At 42.5% G+C, this 27,626-nt stretch overlaps 1 protein-coding gene across 13 annotated transcripts in view; it reads right to left on the reverse strand.

Annotated features, from left to right (window-relative positions):
• pleca (plectin a) overlaps positions 1–27,626 on the reverse strand; it is a 108,132-nt gene that overhangs the window by 48,659 nt on the left and 31,847 nt on the right. Inside the window, exon 1 of one of the 13 annotated variants that reach the window (XM_084379329.1) lies at positions 7,007–7,273. The exons of 11 other annotated variants lie outside the window; for them this stretch is intronic. In XM_084379329.1, the coding sequence (XP_084235455.1) occupies positions 7,007–7,043 (37 nt within the window). In that variant the 5' untranslated portion in view covers positions 7,044–7,273. Of the gene's footprint in view, positions 1–4,330; positions 4,471–7,006; positions 7,274–27,626 lie in introns of those variants that run through there. One more of the 13 variants, XM_084379342.1, reaches the window with a different exon arrangement.

Genomic DNA, 27,626 nt, shown 5'->3' on the forward strand with positions numbered 1-27,626 from the left:
TGCCCGCCGGCGGTAAATCATCCTCTTCCCCCTCACACACACACAAAGCTACAACAGCTGTGGATCATAAATAACGCAAACAGGGAAGTCTTGTTCTCTCACTTTCTTTGCGTAACGTGAAGAAATACTTCGCATTCACATGCAGGTAGCAGCTTATTTTTCAAGTGAAGGCTGCAGACGGTAACTACATTTCATGTCCCAGCAATTAAAAGTGTTTTATGAAGGAGGAGGAGTGGTTTCTGAAGTACAATCTGGCTATAAAAAAACACCAGCCAGGCTTGTTTGGAGACCAACTTCACTTAAAGGAACATCTGGCATCTGTACATTTCTAGTCTGAATGAGCTGAATAATGAAAATACTTGCTTTACTTCTTTTTTTGTGGTGCAGAGAATCAAATCCCCCTAAAATCTCATTCCAGTGACAAAGAGTAGATTCCCGTACACATTTTGCACCGATGCATTAATGGATGCATTAAAAAATGTCTTTAGATATCTTGGGAAGGTTTTTGGGACCATAACGCAGACCTTTTTTTACTAAATCAATCAATGTGGAGCTGGAATCTTTTTCACTGGAATTGGACTTTGGGGAGAATTTGAATTCACACAACACAAAAAAACAGATTAAACAAGAGGTTTGCTAATTAACTTCAACTCAAGAACTATATTTACAGTCTTTTTATGTACTTTTTAAAGACAGATGTTCCTTTCAGGTAAGTGAAGTTACTATTCCAGTCAGAACGAGCTGAATGTTGCAAGAGTTGTGAACAGTGTGCATCTGTGCACACATGCTTCTCTTTAAATGTCTCCGTTGTTTGCCTAGAACTATTTATTTGGGAGTCTAGTTAAAAGGTAAATCATTACATTTAAGACTTTGATCGTCAGTTTTAAAAGAACAGGCTTGCGTTTGAACAATATTCAAAGTAGGAGTGATAACTGGCATAACTTCCCATTGCTTAATCCTCTGGATCAGAGCAGCACTGTTCAACAGCATTTAACTGTTACAGCAAAACACAAGCTGTGTTTGAGAGCAAGACAAATGACTTCGGCTCTGTTGTTGCTAGCGGTGCTTGCTTAGGCGTGTGTGAGCCGACCAATCAGAGCAGAGTCGGTATTCACCAGCTAGATTACAGAGGGGGAATACAGTCCTGCTGCACCGGGCCTTATGAGAAAATTGGTGTTTTTTGAAGATTTAAGATCGTAAACTTATTCTAGTAGTAACCCAAAATAAAAGTATGGACATGAAAATGTGCAAAATATGTCTCCTTTCAAATAATTAAAACTCAGACTGATGGGGAAGAATGTGCTCAGTTGCTTGTTGTGGCAGTTCGTGCCAATTTTCCGAAAAGGAGCAATCCAGATTTTATCACAAAGCGTGTCGAGGAGGAGACACGGTTGCTTTCACCCTCTGAAAGATTAGCACAGATGAGAGTTGGGCACACGGGGTATTGTATGACAGAGTCATGGCTACGAGCAAGGTTAACCACCGTTGTGTTGAATGTTTCATTAGCTATTGTGTAGGGCATGTAGGGACATGGTGGCCATGCATTGTTCTCTAATAACAGCATGTTTTTTCACTTTTCAGTTAAAGCTGAGCGGGCAGCCCTCCTTCCTCAAGTCTGTCATTACTGCCACAGTGAGAGGAGACAGGAAAAGTGAGTCACAGCTGCACACCACGAGCCAGAAACCTAAACCCAATCCTACTGTGTGCTGTACGAGGTTTAGCAGATACAGACGCCAGTCTTAGGGCTCGTCCATGAACACTGCTGCAGACTTGGGTGTGGCTTCCTAAACGGATCGGATATAGGCTGGTGATGTGAAGTGGATGAGGCGCTCTGATCTTCAGAGAGAAAATCTTTAACGGAAAAAGTCTCAAAGAAAAAGGGGAGCAGGTCAAAATCAACCTCCGACGGTTTATAGAGACACATAATCACCCAGTGCAAATGACTCTTTAATTATGTAGGCAGCAACACAGCACTCGGATTCCTTTAAGGTCCCGAGGATCAGCGTGAGGCCTCGTGAAAGACAACCACAGACCTCCTCCTCTGGTTTGTTATGACAGTATCCAGGATACACAGCCCACCGTCCCCCAGTGTCGAGTTCACCACCATTAGCCAGCCGCCATGTGTGAGCTTTTTTTAACCCTGGCTCCGGGTAAAATCCCTTTTACCTACTTTCACCTTCCCACTGTGTCAAAGGCACCTTGCTGCTCCAGTAAACTACAGTTGTGACTGCGGTGTCCTTACACCCGGCACGTGACGCTGCAGATGTTTGATTTGTATCTGCGGTGTAAACAATGACCAGGCTTCCAGACAGAGCAGAAATCAATCGCGACACCTCCTTCCTCTGGTAAAAATACATCGCTAATGTAGGGACAGACGCTGGTGAGAGGGAATACGACCGTTGCTGATGTGCAGGGTGTAGCCTTATTGTCTGCACTGCGGCTGACAGCAGATCTCTTCATATGCAAAGCAGCTGGATATTGAGTGAAGGTAGAGATAGCGCGCGGCCTAGTTTTGCAAAGCAATGTTTGCCAGTAATTTACCAGTCAAACAACTCGTCCAGGCGACCTTTATTTGATCAGCACTTCAGCTGAGCTCAGTTTACAGAGCATAAAACACTCATGAGAGGAGGAGAGGTGGAGAAATCTGTTTTTCATCGCTCACTTTTCACTGATAAGCCTTTTAATTGGCATTTCACTGTTAGGAGACAGTCTTTGGGTCTGTTTCTTCTTCTGACTGCTGTGAAAGCTACTAATCCGTCATAACAAACGCACTGTTGTCAGTGAAAACTAGTCCTATCTGCTCAAGGTGTGTCCTCCGTGCCTTCCTTTGAAAAGGATTGTGCAGTTTATTGTGCCATCTAGACCTCTGGGAGAGATAAGGGAAAAGTACAGTGTCTGGCTTCAAACTAGCAAAACAACCAACTATATCAGGCGGGTGTGCATCTATTCTTGCCAACATTCCCGATTTCCCCGGGAGACTCCCATCTTTTATTGCCCTCCCCCAGTTTCCTGGTCATAATTATTTTTTCCTGATTTCTGACAAATTCTCACACCTCTGTCCCCTTTGGCACTGTGCAGCGTGAAGTCTGCTGTACTGTTGTGTCTCATCGTCCTTAGTAAATGCACAGAAACACCATCGAGAGGCAGGGGCAAAACATGGATGCATGAATGAAAACTGATGAAGCAAAGGGGTCAATTTAAAATAAAATGAGATGTAATTAATTTAAATTATTGTTGATTTTTACTTGTTATTCTGTAGTTCATAGTCCTTCAAACTCCCTTTTCTTGGGAAGGACCCCCTGACCCGTTTGGGTTTTGAAGTCCATTCTATTTTTAGATGTCTGAAGGTTGGCAGGTGTGTGTTCATCCTATTACAACAGTTTACAGCTCGATTCATTTAAAGTGCGAGCTTCACTCGGGCAGAGGTGTACAGATATGACTTGTGGCATTGTTTCGAGATGCTTCATTGATCTAAAAGATTTTTCTGACGCGTCTGGTATCCAAACTATTTTCTCACAACACTCTTAAAGACAGCTGCCCTTTAGCTACACCTGCAGACCGCCAGTCAGACATCCTTCAATCCGCCTCAGGGTGTGTCGCCTGCAGAGGTGTGTTAGCTGTGCCAAGCTGTGTCAACAGACCAACAGGGCCGAGTGAGGTGTGTCCGGTGACGCTGGAAGCTGCAAGTGCCTGCAGGTAACCTTCAGGCTGTTCAATGGGTCCAATAGAGGGTTATTATGTTCCCCCTGGCAGCACATGATTGGTGTGTGAAGAGGAAAGGCTTATCTTTTATCGCTGAAAACATTCCACGGAGAAACCGGTTGAACAAGCCAATTAGAAATACAGGATTGACTAGGATTAAGACACTCTGAATGGCAAAGGGCTTAAAGTCAAAGCCATACAATTCAATTCAGATCCCTGCATAGACAGAACCAGGATGAAATGATGGAGCGGTTCTTGTAAAAAAGACACTATTCAAGGAAAAACCTAAAGAAGAGGAGCAGAGCTGACGATGCTCTGACGAAGCAGAAACCCCCCCCAGTCGAGCAGAACACCCTCCGGCTCCGACGTCATCACATCACAGCCGGCACTTACGGGGTTAACAGCAACATCTCCATACCACAGGAAACCGAGACGTGTGAGGAAAAAAACGCAGGGGGAGTGAGGACGGAGAGGAGAAGTGTGCGCACACGAAAACACACAGGAGAAGAGCGAGCAGACGCGACGGACGAGGACAGCCGGCAACAAACTATCAGCACAGAAAAGGCTTTGATCTCACTTCCTCCTAAAACCTCTCCTGAAGTAAGCTGGCAGCGACAAGTTTTCTTACCTTGCTTCTTGCGTACTCTCCACTGCCACGCAACGATTAAGGTAACAATGTGGCCCACAACCACCAGGGCTGGGAACACATTTCCAGGGGGGCTTGTCGGCATCGGGCCTGGTACAAAGTGGAGAGTCCCAGGCTCTGAAGACAGGTGGGAGGGCAGGGGAAGGCAGGAGGGGGGGGTGAAAGGTGACGGGGGAGTGGTGGAGGAGGAGGAGGAGGACGGGTGGGGGGCGCCTAGGGGTGTGGTGCCATCCCGGACTTTAAAACGAGCGCTCCAGCCAAGTTGTCCGTGACTTTTACGAGAGAGAGAAGAACGAGAGAGCAGCCCTCCCTCCTCCTCTCGCTTCCCTGTGACTCAGTCCTCTGGCTGAAGTGGCTCCCTCCCTCCCTCCCTCTCTCCTTTTTCCCCTGTATACGCTAACAATTCCTGTCTTTCTTCTCTACCCACTCTTCTTTGTTACTTTAACTTGCACTTATTTTAAAAAATCAGCTCCTCCAATTCTTCCAGCGTGAGCCTCTCTGCAGCCCTGACAGAGTTTAAAAAGAAGTTTTGTCCTCTTCTGTGGCTCAAATGACTCCACTGGTTTTTTTTGGTTTTTTTCCCCCTACAGCAACTGGCTCGGCCGCTTCCCCCGCTCGCTGCAGCCTATCTGCAGGAGTTAATAATATATGAGGCTGTTTTGTGTAACACACGCACACACACACACCCTCAAAACACACTCACTCAGCCTTGATAAGAAGCAAAACTGAGCACGAGAGAGATCAACCTTCAGTCAGAGTCAAAGTTTCCGACTCATTCACTTCATAGGATTTTTTTTTTGAGCCCCTGCAGATATTTTTCCATCACGGTTTACGAGTCACAGATCATCCAAGGCCGGCCCCTTCCTTCTTCTCCAAATGTTTATGAAGCCGTTTTATTTTTCCCCTCGCAGAATTATCCCCCTCGCTATCAATTCAGTCTCATTATGTAACTTCACTATGTTTCCCTGGTTGCTAATTGCTTCCTTATGCTTGGACACCACAACCCGCTGCCTGTACGCTTCCCAGAAATCCATTTTACTGGATCCTGTTTTAAAAACCAACCATTTTCTAAATCTCCAGAACTGCTTCTTTAACCCTTAAAGGTGCACTATGAAGTTTTGGAGAAGACATTTTAATATTGTTTATAACAAACAAAAGAATAAATAAACAACCTCTCTTTGTTTTCATGACTGAATAAACAAACTGACTTTAAAGGACAAATTTCATACTGTTTTACTTTGTTTATCTGTGGCGGACCCTGCCACCTTTCTAGCTTCAAACTGTGTTTTGGGGACCTTATTTTCCTCAGTTTATTCAGTTATGGAAAAAAATAAGTATTTCTGAGTTTGAATTTCTTCATAGTGCCCCTTTAAATGAGAAAGTGCGTTTCATTTTTCCTCGAGGTGGGCTCTGCAATTAAAACACTCAACAACCTGAGGGGAAAATGTTTGCTTGAAGTAGACAAAGCACAATCACCAATGACCATGTCACTGTCAGCTCAGGGATTGATCAGCTATAATTACAACCACTCTGTCACAGCATGATCGCAAGTAAATTCCTCACTAAGCATTTCACCCCCTCCAGTGCCTCCAGAGCTGTACAAGGACTGTCAGCCCTTGAAATGACAGGGATCTTCTGTCATAAGACCAACTCACATCACCACTGGGACATCAAAAGCATCACGCTGCGGGCAAAACGGCATCTCTGCCATTGTTCCTGTTGTCAGAACACCGTGTGTGTGCACATGAAACACTGTCTCTTTCATCCTCAATGCCACGCAGAAACCCAACACCAGCGTCACGATCACACATTGCAATTTCACACGCCAACCGTGCGCCGTAAAACAAGCACAAATAGACGTTACAACCTATACCTCAAGCTGCCTTTGGTGTGAGCATAATCTTAATTTAAATACAGAACAGTTTCCTGACGTGCAGGCATTTGTCGTCTGGAAAACAACAGGATAGATTGTGACAGAGTTGAATGAATAAAGTTGCCCAAAAAGTCCCGACCGAAGTCTGCTCAGAGCACAGAATAAAGAGTGATTGTAACTGAGGGGATTTCAGTCTGACATGTTGGGTAAGACCTTAAACGATCTCAATTTCAAAATGTCAACCAAGTCCCCAAAGCCTCACAAACTAGCAGCTCAAATTGCCAATTAGATGCAGTGAAGACCGAGCAAAGGGAATAAAACCAAAGGAGCGGTACAGACGTCTGGAATAAATTCATCCCTCCACTCCTTCTGGGGAGGAGTCAGCCCACTCCCACTCCCTTCACATGGTATGTGTTTGCTCAATGATTCCCATATTGTGATGCATGTTACGCATACTCGCACGTCGGCAACTCGCCGCACTTCACATGGCTGTACAGTCTATGAGTGTAAAAAGTCCTTTAGAGTTAAGTTAAAATGCCTCAATCACTGATGACAAAGATTTCTGAGCACAGGTAGGATTAGATGAGCAATGACAGGAACGTCTGAGATGTTTTTAATCTGCAGTCTTTAAAAAGATCCTGATGCTGGGAGTGGCACTGTCCTCAGATGGCATGCATTATGCAAGAAATTCAGTTCTACTTAGTTTGTTCCTGTTGCATCCCCTCACTCACTGACACAAAGTCTGAAAGGATAAAATCCTGTAAAAAAAAAAAAGCAAAGCTTACCTTCTCGTGGTGAACACAAACAGCAGCATAAGCTCATCTTTCCTCAGCGTCTTCACAACTTTTAGGGAAAAAACTGAACTGCCAAAGAGTCAAATCTGACCTCACGACATTGTGTTCTGATCAAAACCAGGGGGGCGTGCTAAAAAAGCACAGAGAGAGAGAAAAAAAAAAAGAGAAGCGGAGGCACGGCTGGGAAGTTAAGACCTTAAGACAGCGCTGCGAGTTTGACTCAATTTGTGAGGCTTTCCTCAGTGGAAACAGCATCTCATGCGTGGTGGTTTTCTGACGAGCGCCACTGGATGGAATCCATGTGCAGGGCTGCAGAAACTCCCAGGGACACATTCACTTTTTCAGACAGGATTTAGACAAAGAGCGGAAACCATGACTTTTTGCCAGAAAGCTACTGTAACAAAGGTTTCTCTGTGAGACAGTGCAGTTAAGTCTCTTTATCTACAGGATATGGATCAAACTGTTTGACCACTACAGCGGTGTCTTTGATTTACTGCTTTATCTGATCCTTTCTTGGACATATTGTTCATAATAGCATATTATATTAAGTCTGTATTAACTTTTATAACAGTTAAAATAAACAGCGCAGTAACCATCATTAAAGGGGCACTATGTAGTTTTGGAGAAGAAATTCAAACTTTTAATGAGATGATAATACAAACTCAGAAATATGTACTTTTTCCAGAACTGAATAAACAAGCTGTTCTCAGAGGAAAATAAGGTTCCCAGAACAAGATAGAAGGGTGGTGGGGTCCGCCAAATATAAACAAATTAAAGTTTGTTTATTCAGTTTATTCACTAATGAAAAGAAAGGGAGTTTGTTTATTAAGTTTGTTTTGGCATAAAACTCACGAAGATCTTTTTCTTCTGATTAAATGTCTTCCCCAAAACTAAAAATAAAATGAAAGATAAAGCTATAGTTAATTAAACTTAAGTTGCTTTATAAACTATTTATTAAACAGTTGTGAAGATGCATAAACATCAGTTGCAACTTTTTTGCCATCCGAATAATGTTCACAGATGAACTACGCAGTGTTTATTAACCATTTTCAAAGTTTTATGAACATCAGTTGCAATTCTACAATAAACAATTGTAATTGTAATAAGTCTTTTTTTTAATATATATATATATATATATATATAAAACATTTCATTGTTTGTTAACAGTCAAATAACTGTCACATGAGTCAAATGACATAAAAATGTTAACAATTTGATTGCTTAATTGAAGTCATTCACCAAGAAAAATGCCAAATATTCACTTGTTCCAGTCTCTCAATTGGGAAAGATTTACTGCTTTTCTCGGTTTTATGTAACTCCAAGCTGAATATCTGTGGTTTTGAGGCTGTTAGTTGCACAAAACACCCGAATGAAGAAGGTCATCTTGGACACAAAGACACAAAATCATTCATTGCAGTCGTAAAGGATAGATGACAGTAGAAAATGCTGCGGCTATTCACGGCAACATACATTGCGTGTTTCTCGAAGCATGTTATCTATGCAGCCTGTGCATTGCAGTACCCCTGAGCTGAGCCAGGCCTGGTGCTGTGATGCCATAACAGTCTTGAGCAGGGGGGAGACGTGGAGCAGCCAGTCAGGGCCCTCTCCTCAGCCCACACCCCCTGGATTTAACACTAGGAAACATGATCCCAGACCGTGCCAGGCAGCTTGGGTGGTGTCTAACTCAAGGTCTTCAGTGTTAACTTCAGCGTTAACTTAAGAGCTGTAATTTACTTCACTCTTATTCACTAAATGAGCCATTTCTGTAAATGGGGGAATAAACCAGGCACAGATTGTGCAGCTCTGTTATAAAAACAATCTTAAGAACATTTAGAGCAAAGTGTCGTCCCTTTAATCAGAAACACACAACGCTGTCCTGGACTGTTATCTGATACACTGGCAGCGTGAGACACACCCATACCTGCTTCATCCTCTCTGGTCCTCGACACAAGCTGAGACTCTCCATAAAGCATTTCTGTGCTGACACCTTTTGGTAAGAAGACAGAACTGTTCCAACAACGAAAAACGTCCTACCTTGGCCTTGTTGAATCAGAGCCTCCATGTAGTCTCTATAATTAACTTCCATCGTAGCTCAAAGTGGCTGATTTTCTCTTTTTCACTATATCAACCTATTAAATGCAACACATAGTACCACAGTTTGAGACAGCAGGTCTGTGGTCCATTCAAGTACAGTATGGTCTTTTTAAATGTTGGAGTTTACGTTCATTGCAGGCTGGGCTAAAACACTGAGGGGCAGATGAAAGGTGGCAGCTGCCACATGTTCCCATCTGGACTGCTTCTGCTGTTTCGCCCTTCTTGCGGAGGCACAGGCAGGAAAAGCTGAGTGTGGCTTAATTGGACTCACATTTCCCGGTCTGTGCTTAGTCATGTATCGGCCCTGACAATGGAAAGTTCTCGGGCAAGGCTGCACATTAAGGTGAAACCTTATGAAGAAGCACTGAAGTTGGCAGGTCTGTAAATATTTAAATGGGACGTACAGGACATTTTGCACGTTCTGTAAGATGGAAATAAAATGTGTCTGAACATTGACAATACAGCAGCAGGACAGTATTTACAGCAGATCACTTTTCCCCCAGCAGATGGCAGAAAGAACTCCATCAGTCATTTATGTGAAATATAACTCAATATCAACAGTATCTACATGTATGTACAGTGTACTGTATGGAAATCAGAGGTTGGAAGCAACAAAGTACAAACACTTTGTAACTGGACAGATTTTTCAGGTATCTGTATTTTACTTGAGTATTTATTTTTCACATTTCCTCCCTTCATTCGTACACAAACATCTGTACTGTCTCCTCCTTACATTTTCAAAACAGGCTCATCACTTTAGTTTTAATGCATTTGAGGAGAATTATTGATTCCCAACATCACAAGTCTGATTTGTCAGTCAGTGCTTATCACACACGGCAGACGTAGAGAGACAAAACTACGTGAAAAGACGTAACAAGACAGAAACAGACAGAGAGGGAGACTGAAATGCTTAGAAAAAGTGTGTTAGTGACTCATCTCTGCAGAGACCCTGCAGACCTCTGCCTGGTTTTCTTATTTTCTCACTTTGTTGCTGCTCAGGACACTTTACCGACCCAAAATGTGGCTATTTGACATTCTGGGAATGAGACTCAACAGTCAACTATCTTTGTGGTGCGTTTAGGAACAGCTGGGACAAATCCTACTTCAAGTTTGATAGTCTTTTAATTAATATGACGTGAGCTTCAGTTAGCTTTGACCAGAAATGGTGGAAATGTCACTCAGAGAAACCTCAAAAGCTAAAATATCTGGAAAATGTGTTCAGAATTCTGCATAAGCCATGAAAAAACAAAACTTGAGTAAAGCTTTAGTAAAAAATACAAAATACCTAGAAAATATGATACTAAGTTCTTCTAATCCAATTGCCTTAAATTAAACTGTATGTATGTATATCTGCATTGATGTACTTAAAGTTGATCGACAGCAGGATAAAGCCAAAGACAAGTTTCCCCATGCTGGGGATGCTGGATGTGTGCATCCATGTGTAAGAATAGACAGTATAATTGCCTTTATCTGTACTTCACTTCAACGTATTAAAAACATTAAAAAACGCTTCCTGGACTCAAATTAAGTTTATTAGCGGTGCTCTTTCATTAGGAATTAGGCATGTTAATGATTAATCATTACTTTATAAATCGCTGTTAAGAATTTAACCAGTTAAAAAAGCATTAACCGACAATCAGACATTTGCACAGATACACCAAAAGTATTTTGTTCTGCCAGTTGTTGAATAACGACAAACAGGAGATCCACTACTAAAATTAAGTCACTATTTTGTGTTAATTAGTTTATTACTCGCGTAACTTGGTGTTTATCTGTTCTTTTAACTCCTAATATAGCCTACAAACAGTTTTCTAATGGAAAAACTTCCAACATAGTTAACATATTATTAATGATTAACCAATAATCGATTGTTAAGGCAGCCAACTATCGTTTAAATTTGCATCCCAAATAGGGATACCTAAAAATCACAAGAAATCTCCACGGCACTATCTCTAAAACTAAATAAAGGAATTTTAATAGTTTAAAAGAGAGTTTTCATGTGATTATCAAGTCTACTAAACTGTTAATCTGCTACCTCTGCCTGTCAGAGCCATAAATGTCACAGTCTTCTGTTTGATTGCACCACTAAACATCTCACAGGAAGCATTTATAAATATTTGCAGAGTAGATAAAACAGAGCAGTGCAGTGATGAGTGCTGCGGAAAGGCCGAGGAATTCAATTATTTTTTGCTTTGGAGTTTTAGTTTCAGTTTCACCAGCTTCGATTAGTTAATCTGTGATATTTAGTGAATCAGATAAGTAAATGCAACATATGTAAAGGAGCAAAGAGCAATATGTGAACACTACAAAAGGCAATAATTATCAAAACTTGCACTTTATAATTAGTCACGTAAGCTCAGATCATCCTACATCCATTACAATGGAAGCTAATTGGCAGTCTGGTTGTTATTTAGCTGTATGGAAAATGACAAGACCATTACTTGTATTATAAGAAAATCAAATTATCCTCTCTCTCGAGTTCCCAAACACAGACAGTGCCCATAGCAACGCTCAGATACTGCAGACCAGAGGAAAGAAGAAGAAACAGAGGAGGAGGAGAAGGAGGAGGAACTAAGACGAGCTCAAACCTTTCAAGAAGTCAGGACAGACCCTCTGAACATCCTGGTCCTCTGTAAGGACGTCCTGTCCTTCCTGAAGCTGAGTGCTCTTCAGGGCAGTAAATGGACCTTCTGAAGGGACAACAGGCTCGGGGCAAGTCGCCTCAAAGGCAGCACTCGAGGAGATACCTGATGCGACATGAGGAATGGTCTTCTTCATGAGTTTCTGAGTAGTCAGGTGTCTGAAATCATCTGTGGCTGATGATGGAGGAGTTGCTGAGTCATGGTCAGGAGCAGACTTGGGGGTCTTGGCTTTGGTTATATGGCCGAGGACCTCAACATTCAGTGGCTTCATCACCTCAACATCATACATCTCAACAGTTTCTGTCACCACAACCTCCTCACGAACATCTTCTTTATCTTTAAGATTTTGTTTTTCTTTCTTTTCAGTAAACTCTGCCGTCGAAGGGATTGTTTGCCGGACCACCACCGCAGGATCAACCTCAGGTACTCTCTCTCCAAGTACCTCCAAGGCAAGTTTGGAGGTTTCTCCTCTTGTCACAGCTGGGATCAAATCTTCTGTGAGCTCTATGATTGTAACCTTCTGCATCTTCACACACTGAGACTCTTTAAAAGCTGCAGGAGTCGTGCGAACCGTAAGAATCTCTTTGGAGAACTTTGGAACAACTGCAGAAGAAGAGGAGGCTAAAGAAACGTGTAGCTCGGCCTTCTCGATTGAACTTTTCCCATGATCCTTCCTGGCCCAGTGTTCGTCTCTCTCCAAAAACGTCTGAACACCAGGCGGGCCAACTGATGCGTCACACTGGTAGGAACCTCTGAAGTTTTTTGGAGGCCTCTCAGATTCATCTCCAGCCCTCTTGTGGCGGTAAATGTGCCTGTCCATCATCGTCTCTTGGCTTTCTCGTCCAGGTTTTGGGATGTACGACGTGGGGCCTTTCACTGTCTGGACTTGAGGAGAGGCCGCAGGGCGACGAACACGTTGTAGGGGTGCAGGCACGATCTCCGACGGCAGCTGCAGGTAATCTCGCAGGTGTGCAATTCCTTCATTGGTAATGTAGTAATAGGCATGTTTCCAAGCAAAATTCTCCCTCACACAGCCTTTTGATTTGAGCGAGCCCATGGCACGCATCACCTTCAGGTTGGTGATCCCCTTGAGCTCAGGGTGCATGGACCTTGGACGCTTGTCGTTCTTGGCCACAATGACCCCATCTCGAAAGAGAAGCTCATAGATCGCCCTCAGATCGGCCAAGGGCATTACCATTCCAGCCACCATTTTGAGTTCTCGTTGACTTCCTTCAAGCAATTTCTTCTCTAAATATGTCTGACTGCTACCACTTCAGTATTGCATGCAGCATCACACAAACAAGACCTGACACTAATCTTTCCTTTTGCATCAGTTTTGCTTCTCTCTGATAAAGGATCTATCTACCAAATTGTCATCATGAGTCAGCATGGAGAAAACAGCGATGCTCACAACCCCTCCTACCTTTCTCAGTCCCCAGTCGAGAGAGAAACTGTGTGGACGAGAGGCGAGAGGGAAGGAAGGAGGAGAATCTGAGGGGGTGTGTGCACAGAGGATGCAAACAGAAACCGAAGGGATCAGAAGGAGCCGAGAAGAGAAGGTTTGGACCCTGTTTGGTTATTGGCATTACTGCTCAAACCACCACCATCAGACCGTTTTAAGTATAGTAGGCAACTATCAAACATACGACCAAGCCAAACTAAGACTGTCTCACACTTTCTGACACATATAGCCTAAGTTGCTCTTTTGCAAATAAAAATTTCCTGTCATTAACGAGGATAAGGGGGATAAATAAGCAGTTCTGGGTCTCATTCTTCAGCACTCCCATCGGTTGTAGATATCCAAATGAGACTCTGATAGCAGGGTAAATAATTTATGATGGTGACTTACTCAGCACAAAATTAGCAAATCTGTGAGATGTTTGTTATCCACATCTCTACATTAACTGTGAGACAGCTGAGTGCTGTGGACCTCTAATATGACCTCCAAACTGTACATCAACTAAACTGAAATTGAAAATAAAAGTATAAGAATACTTTTAAAAACCACCCAATACATTTTTAACCTACAGTATGTCCTTAATGTTTGACTGTATTGATCACAATGAATGCAGAGCTTTATGACTGTCGGTGCCTCTAAGGCCATAAATAGGAGAAAGATCGATGCAGCAGAGAAAGCGTGATGCTGGACTCGCAGTGAATGGTCTGTAGCATAAACAGAGTCTAAAAATAACTCAGAATATATAATCAAAGAACTTAAATAACCTGGCCATTACATACTGCTTCTTGGCACACATGGCATTTACACAGGCTAACATACAGCACTGTAAAACATGTCCATAAATTAAGACTTCTCTCAGCATCGGATGGAAACATTAATGTATATTGTAATTGAAATGTGACACATATGGAGAAATATGTACAAGCGTATGTGCACTGTGCTCTTTAAATAAATTAACTGAATAAGCAATGATTTATGGTCATTACACCTATTTCTTACACTTATTAACAATCTTAGTATTTTTAGAACATGGCTGTCATTACCGTCCTAATCTCCTGAGTTTTGTTTTGAGATACTGGCACTCATTTTACATAAAAATTAGAGAGAGAAATTAATATTTTTTTGTGCCTGAAATCACGTTTATAATGTGACCCAGACTTTAAAAACTTTCTGTGGGTAGGACACTGTATACTTCCACATATCTCATGCATAATATCAAATTAGGCATCGATTCGAACCTTCAAAGCAAAAGATTTTTGTTTTATTTTCAAACAAGTTCTACTGTGATGAAGTGATCTCAATATTTTTTAGAACTGAGGTGTTGTGTTGATCGCTGTTTTAATCACCTGGATAATCACACAGGCTCTTGGATCGTGCATAAAGTCACATCCTACGGACTGTCCCGGTCCAGCATCATTAAACAACTTAAACAAATCATCCACAGGCTTGTATAGACAACCAAGAGAGACAGGGAATGTCTCATTTTTCACATCACGTTTCAATCCGCTCACATATGGCCAATAAAAAGTCATTAATTTATCATATTATATAGATATCATATGGTCAGAAAAATTAGTCAGAAACCTTATTTTCCAATGAACTTTAAGATTAATCTTGATCTCTTGGTTGCTGTCGTTTCATTTAATCGTGTTGCAGAGCACTCAGTAAAAATAGATCCTTTGTTTGGTGTAAAGATTTATAACTGATGACTATGAATCACAGCTTCTACTTCAGCTGATGCTCTGTTTATAAAACAAGGCCGAGTGTAACCAAAGGAGGAAGGGAGGATAAAGAGGAACTTCATCTGATAGCCGGCAGAGATGACACACAGCCCACTATCAGCAGTCCTGAGGGGAAAACCACCAGCCACACAACACACAACACACAACACACAACAGTGACAGCTGCAGCGAGTCTTTTAAACTTTGTCTTACTTTTCAAAAGCAGGAGGTTGATGGTGTTTAACGTGACATTTCGACTAAAAAGCAAGGATACAAAATGAACAGCACTCTTTGTATGTTAACCTGCTGAAGGTGCCCAACATAATATACTGTCAAAGAGACTTTTTGTTTCCAAAGGTTGTTAGGTGTGTCACAGAGTTCTTGTTTTTTCTTTTTGGAGAGACTAAACCTAAAAGGTCAACCACCGGGAGAGAGCTGAAGGAGTCCATCATCTCTGGTCTCCCTCAACACTCACAGCCCACGTCACAAACCAGCCAACTCCTAAATGGAAAAGCCATCAAGTCTTTCCCTTAAGAAAAGACAATTGTGCCTGTGTTTAATTCTCTGTTACTCAACCTCCTCTGAGACCGATCCACGCTGGAAAGCAGTGTGGCGTCCAGGACAACCACAGCTGCCAGAGAGGCTAAAAATACAAGAAGGAGTTCTGGAAAATCTTTGCAGGGGACAGGGATTTTTTCCCATTTGCCATTAAATAAGTTGGTATAACGGTGCCCTCTTCTGACAGCTGCAGTTTTCCAGTGTCATCCTGTAACGTAGCCAAAACTACAGAGGGCACCTTTGGCTGTGAAAAGGAGGGAGATTTTCCTGCCCCCCATATAAACCTACAACCCGGATGGATAAGAGTCATTCCAGGATGTGAAAGTTAAATGACTTTTAACTCGTCTCAAATTCATAGCTCACAGTAAGATATAGTAAAAAACATCCAAAATGTACAAAAAAAGCAATCAAAAGTCAACACCTTCACATCACAGTGCAAACATAATCATTAGACTACAGTCTGCAGAGGACGAGCAAGTGAGACAGGAGGCAAATATCGATAAAGAGGAAGGTCTCGCACCAAGTTGAGTTAAATTTGGAAGTGTATTTCTTCTTCTTGGGACCTGCTACATCCATTAAACTGAGCGGAGTGGAGGGAGTGATGAGGCCCACATTAGGAAGAATCGCCTGTGCGTGGAGCGCTCACCTCTGGCTCTGGGTTGGGTTGCCAGGTTCCACGACACACATCCCACACAGAGGCTAATTTGTACAAATATGAAATCTGGAGATTAACGGGAGAAAGCATGAAAGCACAGCATGAAAATCAGGAGCGTTTGCAGGTTTGGTCCACTGCAGATCACATTAAGAGCTCTAGATTTTAAATAGCACCTAATACAGGGGAAAATGATGAGATAACTGAGAGGCTGAGAAGTTTTGCAAAATAACGGAGAGCATCTGGCCTCGCTGTTCTATTTCACAGAGTTGCCGTTCTAATAATTCATCCCCCCCATGCTCCTGTTTATCACACTGTCAGAAACATTAATGTGAAACAGATTCCTGCTCTACTGGGAGAAATGTTTCATAGCAAATCTCTGTGAGTAACAGCATGCAGAAGAGGCAGTAAGCTTAGTGAGGACTGTGGGTTAAACAGTATTAGCCAATCATTCTTACAGTTGAATAGAGGCTTTATGTAGGCTGCGCAGCACTTTGTACAGATACAATAGGTTGTATTTCACTGTGAGCTCTGCGGATGGAGATAACCCCACCCTTCTGGGGCTTGGCAACCTTAAAACGATCACTGCAAATGATTTTTTGCGCCAGACGAGGCTCCACTGCAGATCCTACCAGGCAAACAAAGTGCTGCCAGCTCCCTGGTATTTTGATTTGGATCGATTCAAAGCGATGATATACTGGAGTGAAGATATCTGGAAGAATCAATCACAAATCACAAACAGAGCTTGAGCTGCTGCTTTGCTAGCATGGGTAAAACCTGCTGATAAATGGCATGACAGATAAAACCACTCATGAAAGACGAAAACAGATCTCTCACACTGCAAGAATCCTGCGGTATTTTGATTCCTTTGAATTGGATGCAGAGGCTTTATCTCCATGTGCTCTGTATTACCTGTCCTGTGGCTCTAAATCAAAGAAAAAACAGCGGCAACAACAGATTTTTGTTCGGTTACTATCACCAAATCGCAGATGGAGATCAAATAAAACAGTCAGTACCTGCGTCATACCTCTCCCAGCTTCAGCTTTCAACTATTTCAACATTTCTTATAACACACAGTTCACAAAGTACTGGCTGCAACACAACGGCAAATGGATAAATAAACGCTACTGACTCAGAAATTTGTTATCAAGCAAATGGGAATTTAAACTTCTGTGTGGAAATGAAACCTGGATGCTAAAATCATCAAAACATACTGATTAACCAGCTACATGTGAGTGTAGCAAGTTTATCGAGTCCCTCTTTAAGCTGCGATGAAAGCTCATTGCCATGGTGGAAGCGGCAGACGACAGGAGAATGGAGACAGTTCAAGGTGACATGGCTGCTTTAAAAACAAACCCATTCAACTCCTCTGGCAGATGAGGAGCTCTTTGCATTCCAGAGCAGACTTTATAGAGCAAGTAATTTAAGCTATATGGTTGTCTTCCAAGTCATTAAATGCAACTCTGCATTTTGACATTTGGAGAAGGGAGCAGCGGAAAAAACACTGGAGGGAGCGTCGGCTAAACAATAAACTCACACATCTGTTGACTCTCCGCCTATTGTGCAACATCACAATTTAACACAGTTTTAATGTGCTGCTAAATAAACACAAACAAGTACACAAACACACACAAGGCCGTTTTGCTCGGTAAACTGGATTAAAAGCAGATTCTCCATGTGAGTATGAAAGGGTGTCACTTCTCCGTTCCATCTCCTCTATTGTGGATAATGATCTAACATCTGTCCACATCATGTTCTCTTAATCCAAAATCTTTTACTAATTTAAAGTACAAATGCTTCCCAGGACAGACTGATCATTAACTGATGTGAGTTTTAAAAAATCTGTGACGATTAGAGATGCACAGTTCTACTTTATTCAGTTCAAATCTGATCCAGATAGCCTGAATTTGGATATCTACCAGCACTGATAAGGATACCAGAGGATTATTATGATTATTTATTTATTCTTATTTGTTGTTGTTGTTGTTGGTAGCATGTGTAAGGTTACATGTTGACACATGGTTTGAGTTTTTGGTTTAGTTGTTTCCTGTTTTATTTTGGTAGATTTATCCTCCCGTCAATTTGTACCTCCCACTTCCTGCCTTTGTGTTTTTCCCTCCCCTGTGCTCCTCATGTTCGCTGCCCTTGTGTTTCTTGCAGCCCTGCCTGCGCTCCCAGAGTTTTCTCCTGGTTTGCTCTTTATTTAGTCGTTTCTATTTCCCCCAGCCTGTTTTGTCAGTGTTTTTGTTGGTTGGATTTTGATTTTTGGACTACAGCTTATCAAACCTTGCTTTTTGTTTCTTAACCTGACTGTTGTGTCTGCATTTGGGTTCACATCTTTTTGCAAGCTATAACAACACGAGGCTACAGTGAAAAATGCAATACATTTAAGTGTATTCCAAAGTACTTTAATTGAAACTTCTATGGCTTTAATGTTTTTGAAAACTTGAGCAAATCAAGTGCAAAGCAGCGCATTACAAACTACTAGTTAGCAGATTTTGATCCATGATTTCAAAATGATTAAGAGGTCTGCATAGATACACGGATTGTCGATGGCAGTTTGACATCAATAAGTAAATTACGTCATTGGATCTGATCAACTCATAACAACAAGAGCAGGTAGAAAGTCCATCATAAACTTAATCCCCAACAGGATGCTGGCAAAGCAGCACAAACTAGTTGGACAAAGGTTTCAGCTGGTATAGCACAAACCACTCAGGCTACGTTGTTCACTATAAAAGCATTGGAGCATGAGCTGTCTTGAGGGCAGTTGAGGTAAAATGGCTGTCAGTATGAGCATCTAATGGACGCTCACAGGAGCGCACCATGATTCTGGCAAAACCACCGAGCCTTTATGAGAAAACCTCTGGGAGGCACGGAGCCGCTGCAGTGTCGACAGAACAATATAAAGCGTTTAAAGTGGAATAAAATGCAGCCGAGTGCAAAGGTCTGAAGGATCACTGAGCCAAAATGGCCGACTTGGAAAAACGGCAAATGGCTGCACTTTGCCAGAGTTGTCGGTTTGCCAAATGCGATCATAAGAGCATCCTGTGATTAAGAGGAACCACCGCACCATGTCGACTGAAGAGGAGGAAATATGAGAGTTTTGTGTGTGTGTGTGTGTGTGTGTGTGTGTGTGAGAGAGAGAGAGAGAGAGAGGGAGAGAGAGGGACCGGCCACTGCAATGAGTCATCAAAAGCTGATGGTAAGGTGTGGTCGACCAGGAATGCCTGTAACCATAGAAACGTGATACACCACGGAAATATGAGTAAACACAGTGCGAGGCCAGAACGGTGGTCAGAGACGATAGCATCGCTACTGGCAACACTCAAAACACACACAGACCGTCTTCTCGGAAGTGAGCGTCGCTCTGCGGCTGATCACCACGCAACACTACCGACTGTCCAGAAGTCTCAGATGATAAAAACATCAAATAACGGGCAGACAGGAAGTGTCGATGCAGGAGAAAGTGAGTGCAGACCGCTCCTGACATTCACTGGAGACGGTGATTTTTTATGTAACCATGCACACACACTTTCATCTCCTGCCTGTACAGCCTGAATCCAAAAAGTAAACCTCATCAGAGGAACACCAAGTCATCTTAATAAAGGAATACCCCACGGAAAATTAGGGTTTTGAGTATGTCCATTGTTTAGTATGTTTCAGACAGCTGTGCTGGAAGCTGCATTTTGAGTTATTTATTGGCGGTGTGATCAGTATGTTCAGTATGAGGAGTGGTGTGAACGTTTTGCGAAATGTTTTCTTGCTGTGACTCTGGGTCACTGTTGGAATCCATTGTATCCGCTATAAATCTCAACTGACCACAGCGGCAATTTTCAACAATGGAGCAAACTGTTCAAAGCCACATTTTATGTTTCCTGGGCGTGAGACTCAAAAGATAAGAGTGCTCTTTGAGTTGAAAATTGAAAATTAAAATTCAGTCTTTATCTAATCATCCACATGCCGATGGAAAGTTGAGTGACGTTTCGTAGTCCACAAAACATTCCTGAAGCTTCACAGTAAAACAACTTCTCCTGAACAACTGAAGTAAATGCAGACTTGTTTTAAAACAACAAAAAATGGCTTCACACAGCTTGTCTAGTGTAATCCAAGTCTCTGGAAGCCCTGAGATCCCCTTTAAAGCCGTAAATCTTCACTGTGGCTGCCAAGCTAAAATCACTAATGTACATATGAAGTGGGTGCACCAGCTTGCCCACGCGTCATGGGGTGTAAAAACGTCTTTTTCAAATCTATTTGGGATCTGGGGGCTTCCGCTTCCAGAGACTTGGATTACGCCAGACAAGCTGTATGGAGAATGCTGCAACGTTGTTTTTGCTGTGAAGCTCCAGAAATGTTTCGTGGACTACAAAAGTTCACTTGACTTTCCATCAGCATGGGGGATAATGATTGAATTTATATTTCTGGGTGAACTGTTCCTTTAAGAGGTTGCTTGATTTTTGACAGAAATAAACCCCAACATAAACACATATAATAATCCACGGTGTACTGTGTGCAGTGAAACATCACACGTAATTACACTTGAGCAATGTTTTCCTCCATTAAGGCTTCAAGGACTCAATCAGCCAGATCCACGGCTCATTAAAATACCTTAACTCTCAGAACGTTGTCTTAGATGCTAACTAACTACCAGATGAAGAAGAACCTCTGTCTTCACTGCAGACATTGTGAGGACATCACCCGAGGGAATTTAAAGTAACGGGTAATATATCCACCATGCTGCAACAATGGTGTTTTTGACTGCCAGATAAGCAGGAACAAAACTCAAAGGCACTTTGGCAGAGCCCCAGATGACACTCCCTGAGGTCTCGGAGAGACTCTGTCAGCATGATATGTGTGAGGTGCCATTAGTGGGGTTCTATATATCAAGCTCTGCCCTCCTCATAAACCCAACCATGACAGTATGAAAGGGGCCACTTTAAAATAAACCCTTTCACTTTCAAGCCCGGTCTACACTCCCCTCTCCTGTCCTTCTGCAGATCACTCCCAGACTTTGCACCACCATGAGAAAAATGCACGATAGTAACTCGTATTTGCCTGGAGGAGAGACGCAAAGAAGAGGTCTTCTGAGGGTAGAGCAGATTTTTTTCACATGGCGGGGCGCCTTGCTGGCTGTCGTCGGCTGTTTTGCCTGCGGTGAGGGTTGGCGAACACACAGCCCCTGCAGCTTTTAAAAACTGCGCCTCATGCCAGGCAAGTTCTGGAAATGGCACAAGGACGACGGCTTTATAACTGACAATTACTGACAAACTTAAATGTCAGTGGGAGGGATATGATTTTGGCCTCGTGCTCGAATTTAGCCCACTTTAGATAGTTAAACACTGTAAGCAAAACGTAGTATATATCATGTGTTTTGAGGCAATACAGAGACGTTTCTCGTAACATTTACTGAGGCATCAAAGTAGATCAACAAGTCAATCAATAACCGCTAAAAAACAAAATCAATCAGTGGCTGCAGAGCCGCTACAGCTGCTCAGAGCTGGGCAGCTCAGGAGGAAAGAATCAGGTGCAGAGCCAGAGCTTCTGGAGGAATAAACACTGAGAGTCTGATCCAGAGCTGTGTACCGATGCTGGGAGAGCTCAGAGACTGCTGACTGTAACTGGAGGGGAAATGTACTGGCTAACTTACGGGTCATGCAAAACAATGTGGCTGTCTTTGGTGAATAAACACAAACGATCACACAGCCAAACTCGCCTGGCTGGTGGTGGACACACCTTTAATCTGACATGAGTCAGTGTCAGTGATCACAGGCGACGTTATGTTTTAAAAGTTTTATTCACGTTACGTTTGGCCTCGTTCACCGACATCCCTCCTAACTCTCTGACCTTGACTAAATACCTTTTACATACCAAAGGTCCAGTCGTTTTTAAATACAGGATTCTTAAATATCATATCTTTAATAACAAAATAATAATTACTTCACATGAAGTGGAGCAACCAGACTGTTAAAAACGGACTGTGCAACACATGTGATTCCTTCCTCTCAGCGAGGGGTTAAAGATTTCATTTGAGATACAGAATTACAGAAAGAAAGACGGAGACAGGGACAGATATTGCCTCCAGCTGCAGATCAAATCCGGTTGATTCACTTGGCCGGGCATCAGAGCAAAGAGTATGTAAGTCATAATGAAAAACATCCTGCGGCTTTTCGTGCCACCAAAAACGGCAGCCTGGCGACTATCATTATCATGTCAAATAAAAAGCTGCTTTCATATGAAAGCCGGGGCCGTACACAAAGCTGGTGCGTGACGTGTGGAAAATGAATTTTGCTGATCAACTGTACGGGGCGTTAGACGCTCTTTTGTCCGAAGAGGCCATTGTATTAACAGAAAACATGACACAAGATGGATGTGGTGGACATACAGGGAGAGCTCACCGTTTCTGTGCCACCCGCCTGCACCGTCACCCACAAACCACAAACAGCTTTAAAGGCAGGAACAGCCACTTACCTAGAAGAGAAAACACAAGAGGGAGAAAAGCGAAAAAGGCAATGAAATATCCACATTTAAAAACATACTCTTTAAAATGTAACAGCCTGTATAAATGGAAAAAGAAAGCTTTTTTAAATGTGCAGTGGTGTCGACAGGTTGATGCAGATTCATGTGTCGACCACAGGACCATTTTGAGCCGCGATATGAAAACAGAAATACAACGCCTGACATCACGTTAATGGCTGTTGGAAAGGCAGCAGCTTTATAGCACTTAGCCATGTGAATACAATCTCATTAAGGCCTCCACATATTACATTCTGCCAATATGTATCAGCCTGCAGTAGCTTCACTTACAGTGCCACCTTCTGGACACTTCAGGCAAAACTCAGATTCAGCAGTGTTTTTGAAACGTGTCTCACAAGTGGTGTAAGAGTCACCTGGTTTCAATCCCCCAGCTGATCCCCCTCTCCCTGACAAAACAAAGCATAAAAAGTATAATTATGTCCCACCGAGCTGAGGATTAGAGGAAGGAGTGGTTGATTAGGGAGGATGTGTCAAATTACGGGGCCAGTTGCCCTTCTGAATTACAGGAAACCTGAGGTTAATGAGATTATGTAATCACATCAGCTAAGTTGGGAGGCCGCTCAGTGAGGAGTCGTGGGCAGACTTTTCAACCAGCACGACTGACAGGCTCACTGACAGCTGTAACAGGATTACACTGGCTATAACTGAGCAATACAGACCCAAAGCTGAACACTCATTCAGCGCTCACACACTGAATTATTCTACTAGAGCACAAAAGCTTCATTAGAGAAGGAACTTAATTAGGACAATTGATTGCCTGGATTCTATTAGAGACTTTTTTTATCTCAACAACTGCTGAAATTACTTCATTTCCTTTACAATATCACTAGACAAATCTGAGATGTTGTGGGTGGTGATTCAAAGGTCTAGAAGATCCGGAGATCCATAATGCACTCATATTGCATTTAAGACACTTTATCAGGTAAAAGGGTCAACCGTGTGTAAAAACATGCATTTAGTATGTGAACACATCATGCACCAGTAACTGATCAGTGCTGCTTTTGATTGGCAAGATTTACTTAATACAAACATTAATAATGTGCCACAAAATTATTTTTTCTAATTGGTTCTTGGGTGATTTCTAGTATTTTTCTCACCTAAACCAGCAAAACCTGATGCTTTGGCCTCTTGGGGGCAGCAGAAACAGGCTGCAAACATAATGCCAACATATTACCACCTGATAAGTCAATTAAGCCCAAAATGCCCAACATATATCACCATTTGAGAGTATCAGGTATACCAGATCTTTGTTGTCACATGGCTATTTCTGTGAAACAGTCGCATTTTGGCGAGGTTAAGGCACTAAAACTACTTGGTAAAGTTTAGAAAAGGATTGTGGTTTGGGTTTAAATAAGTATGCTAGTTACATCAGTCAGACATAGCAGCTTTCCATGTGTTCATGAGCAAACAGGATCGCCTCTTTATATGAGTTCTCTGTCCTGATTGGATAAAGTGGGCAGGGATACCAGAAAATGTCTTTTATCTTTACTTCATTTCTCTGTATACTACACCACCAGACTTCGTCCTCTACTCCCGTCATCATTACTTCATCAAGGAGAGGCTGCAGCCTAACAATAAATGTAAATATAAGTCATTTTAAGTGGCTTGCATAGACGACTTATACAGCCGATGTTCTGGTGAGGACGGCCAAAACAATAAAGTTGCAGCTGTAAAACCAAAACGAGCTGAAAGACACTAAAACATTCTGCAGAGCAGAGACGCACTGCAGAGCTGGGAGCTACAGTATGAGTGGATCTATTGTTAATGTAGAAATATTAATTAAAACCTCTTTAAATAAACTCTTTGATATCATTATATGTCGCTACATGCAGTGCAAATCTGCGCAACGTTATCCCATCTGGAGTGAATTTTACTCCCGGCTGGACAGAAACAGGTGAGGAATCCGAAACACGGCCGTCCACCAATTCCTGCAGCTCAAATAGCAGCTGAAGCGTCTGAGAGCTACTGAATACTGAATACTGCTGCTACAGAGGCTGGGAGAGAGATATATGAGCCCTTCATCTGTGAGCACGAAATACAGACAGGATGCATCAGCAACATCCAACAGAGACGCCGAATGAATGAAGCCACTCGACACACGATTTGTCAAGAACTACAACTGTACAGAAACATCCAGATTTAACACCAGATATTTTAAACTGTGACCCACTCTGCTCGGTCACGACTGCAGCAGCCGCTCATTCATCCCCTGCATTGTCCTCATGGATTATTTTATGCTGGGAAATTCTTGGCAAGCAGAAAGTGCAGCAGTGGAGGAAAGAGAAAAACGCTGATCTGATGCTGCAGCTATCAAACAGCACCACTGCAGATAACCAGGAACAGGACAATGTGGGGAAATACAGATTTCATTCTCAGATTACAGATTCTAATCTAAACCATGTAGTTATTCATCATCATGGAGCCACATAATGACTCTGTCATGGTGTTAATCATGTTATTTCTGCGAATTTTTTGCCATGTTACTGTTTTTGGACCAGCAACATCCCAACTTAGTTAGAGTAAATCAAACAATATAAAACATCAGCAAAAAACAGATACATTCATTACAGATTTGTACAGTTTTCATGTATCACTGGTGTTAAAAAGTACTTCCTGCCTGCCTCTGTTCATGTTAGACACAATGGTCTGCCCTCAGGGCTGACAGCCGACAACCCTGGATCAGCTGCAGGGCTTATTGACAGGCTGTCAGCTGCTGCCTGTTCAGCTCTCTGTATATACAGAACATATCTCTTTATACAGTAAAAACAATGGCTGATCCTGCCCGAGCACCAGTCGCTGTTATTGCAAAATTTGGAGTGATATTCGCTGAAAGTCTTGTTGGCAGCTTGTAAAAAGGCTGTTACAAAGAGATGCACGAGGCCGATGCACCAACACAAGATGGATGACAGCAAACACACACTCAAAGTATTCAGAGAACTGTGAATGAAATATAGTGCTGTGTCAGATGACAAGGATTGTTTTCTGTGATCTGTGCCCCAATATTCCTATTAATCTGTTTGCTTGACTACTGAAAAAATAAAATAATATAAACAATAATAATACTGCATAACATATTGCACCTGTCTGAATGGAAAAACACAAAGTATCAAAGTAGCTGTAAGAATTCAGTGTCTGCAGAATTCAAGAGTGAACTGCTGAATGTCAGGAAGCTACTTTGCCTCTTTGCCATGTGCATCTGTAACAGTAAACTGCTGAGAGGTGAAGTGCGCCGACCCCCGCCCCGAACTTCTTTTTAACTGGATATCCGTCGTTTGAACCTGCCCTGCTTGAAAGCCCCGCCGTCTTCCTTTCAGCGGCACTTAACCTTCAGGAAGCATCATTCACGACAGTGCAGTGTTGGTGAAAACATGATGATAAGGGCGAGATAAAAACCCTGCAGTAGACTGGGTGCTGAGAAACACAAAGCTACAGACAAAACTGATGGAAGAGCTCCAAAAAGGCCAAAGGTTAAAACGGGTGAAGAGTGCCAACAGGCTGCTCGCTCACAGGTTGTGTTCACATTGTTCTTGTTACTGTGTTGAAGTTTCGTTTGTTGTTAGATTAAAAACAATTGAAAGGTTTGAATAAAAATGTAACCAAGTAAGCCCGTTTGAGGTTGGAAACCTCTTCTGCAAGGGAGACTTGGCAGCAGGCAACAGACAAAAGCAGTCCTTGAGACCAAGATTGGCCCGGGACAATAGAAAATGTGTTTGGGACAAACAAAGATCTTCTCCTTTTTGTATCTATGACAATGTATAATTATCTCTTAGCAAATGACAAACTGAGCGCTGACCACACAGAGACAATCGTCTTCTCATGCTGTCACTGTAGTTATAGTAACAGTAACGGTCACATCAGATTCTGATCCAGAGCCGTTTACTGAAGGGAGGACAGCTCAGGGATTACTTTTTAACTCTTGGGATTGAAGAAGTGGATCGATCTTCACTCCTGTTTATCAGCCTGACTGCAGCAGAAATGTGCGACCGAATGAGACACCCCGTACTTTACATAGACTCGTGGATTTCTCCTTGGGATAATGTACTGTATGTACACATTCATAACAAAAACCTAATTGCTTTTAGACATTTTAATGTAGAATTTCTACATATTATAATTTTTTTGTTGTTTTTTGGACCGGTGGTAAAAAAAAAATTAAAAAATTGTGTGGAGCCCTGTGAAGGAGTATGAAAAAACATAACATATGGCAAAAATATAGAGAAAAAGTTCAAAGTAAGTAAGAAATTAAAGAAGAAAAATCAATATCTTCCATGCAAGTGGGGTCTCATTCAATCATTCAACGACGTGCTAAATGCAGCTCCTTGGAATCTGCAGAAGCCTGAAATGAGCCCAAAATATCTGGGTCAACACCCAGAGCTGGTGAGGTAAAAGACAGAGCAGCATCATGCTGTTTAAATGGATTAATTCTGCTGTCAGCGGTGAGTAACCAAGGCCACGTAGCAATGGTGGTCCTGGTTGCCTCAACACAAACAGAAGTTCATCAACAGACTCTTGTGTTAAAGAGCTTATTCTGTACCAAGTGCCTGAAAATAGCTGACAAGAACCAACAATGGGAGCGATGGTGTGGAGGTGACGACATGCTTACAAATGAACAGAGCTGCACTGAGTAAGCAGCAGTGTCCAACATATTAAGTAACTCCATTGGGAGCGCTCGGTGAAGCGAGGAGGCTTTTGTCTCCGGAGCCCTGGGGAAAACATTCTCAGCCTATCTGGGTGGGTAGGACTTCTTCAGATCCCTCTCCAGGATCGTTTAAATGTCTCTACTGCCTGGAAAGCTCTTCCAAAGTGTTACCACATTTTCGCCAGGCCAGACTTCTCCAGACAAACCTCAGCTCCACACAGACAGGCTTTTCTCCTTCAGGCTGAGCCAGTTTCACCAGGCTGGCTGGAGTCTGTCTCCTCAAATTGGAGGCTCTCTGTCTCTGTACGTCAG

Source organism: Pagrus pagrus, assembly GCF_965226575.1.
Source record: "Pagrus pagrus genome assembly, chromosome: 17".
NCBI classification, from domain to species: Eukaryota; Metazoa; Chordata; class Actinopteri; order Spariformes; family Sparidae; genus Pagrus; species Pagrus pagrus.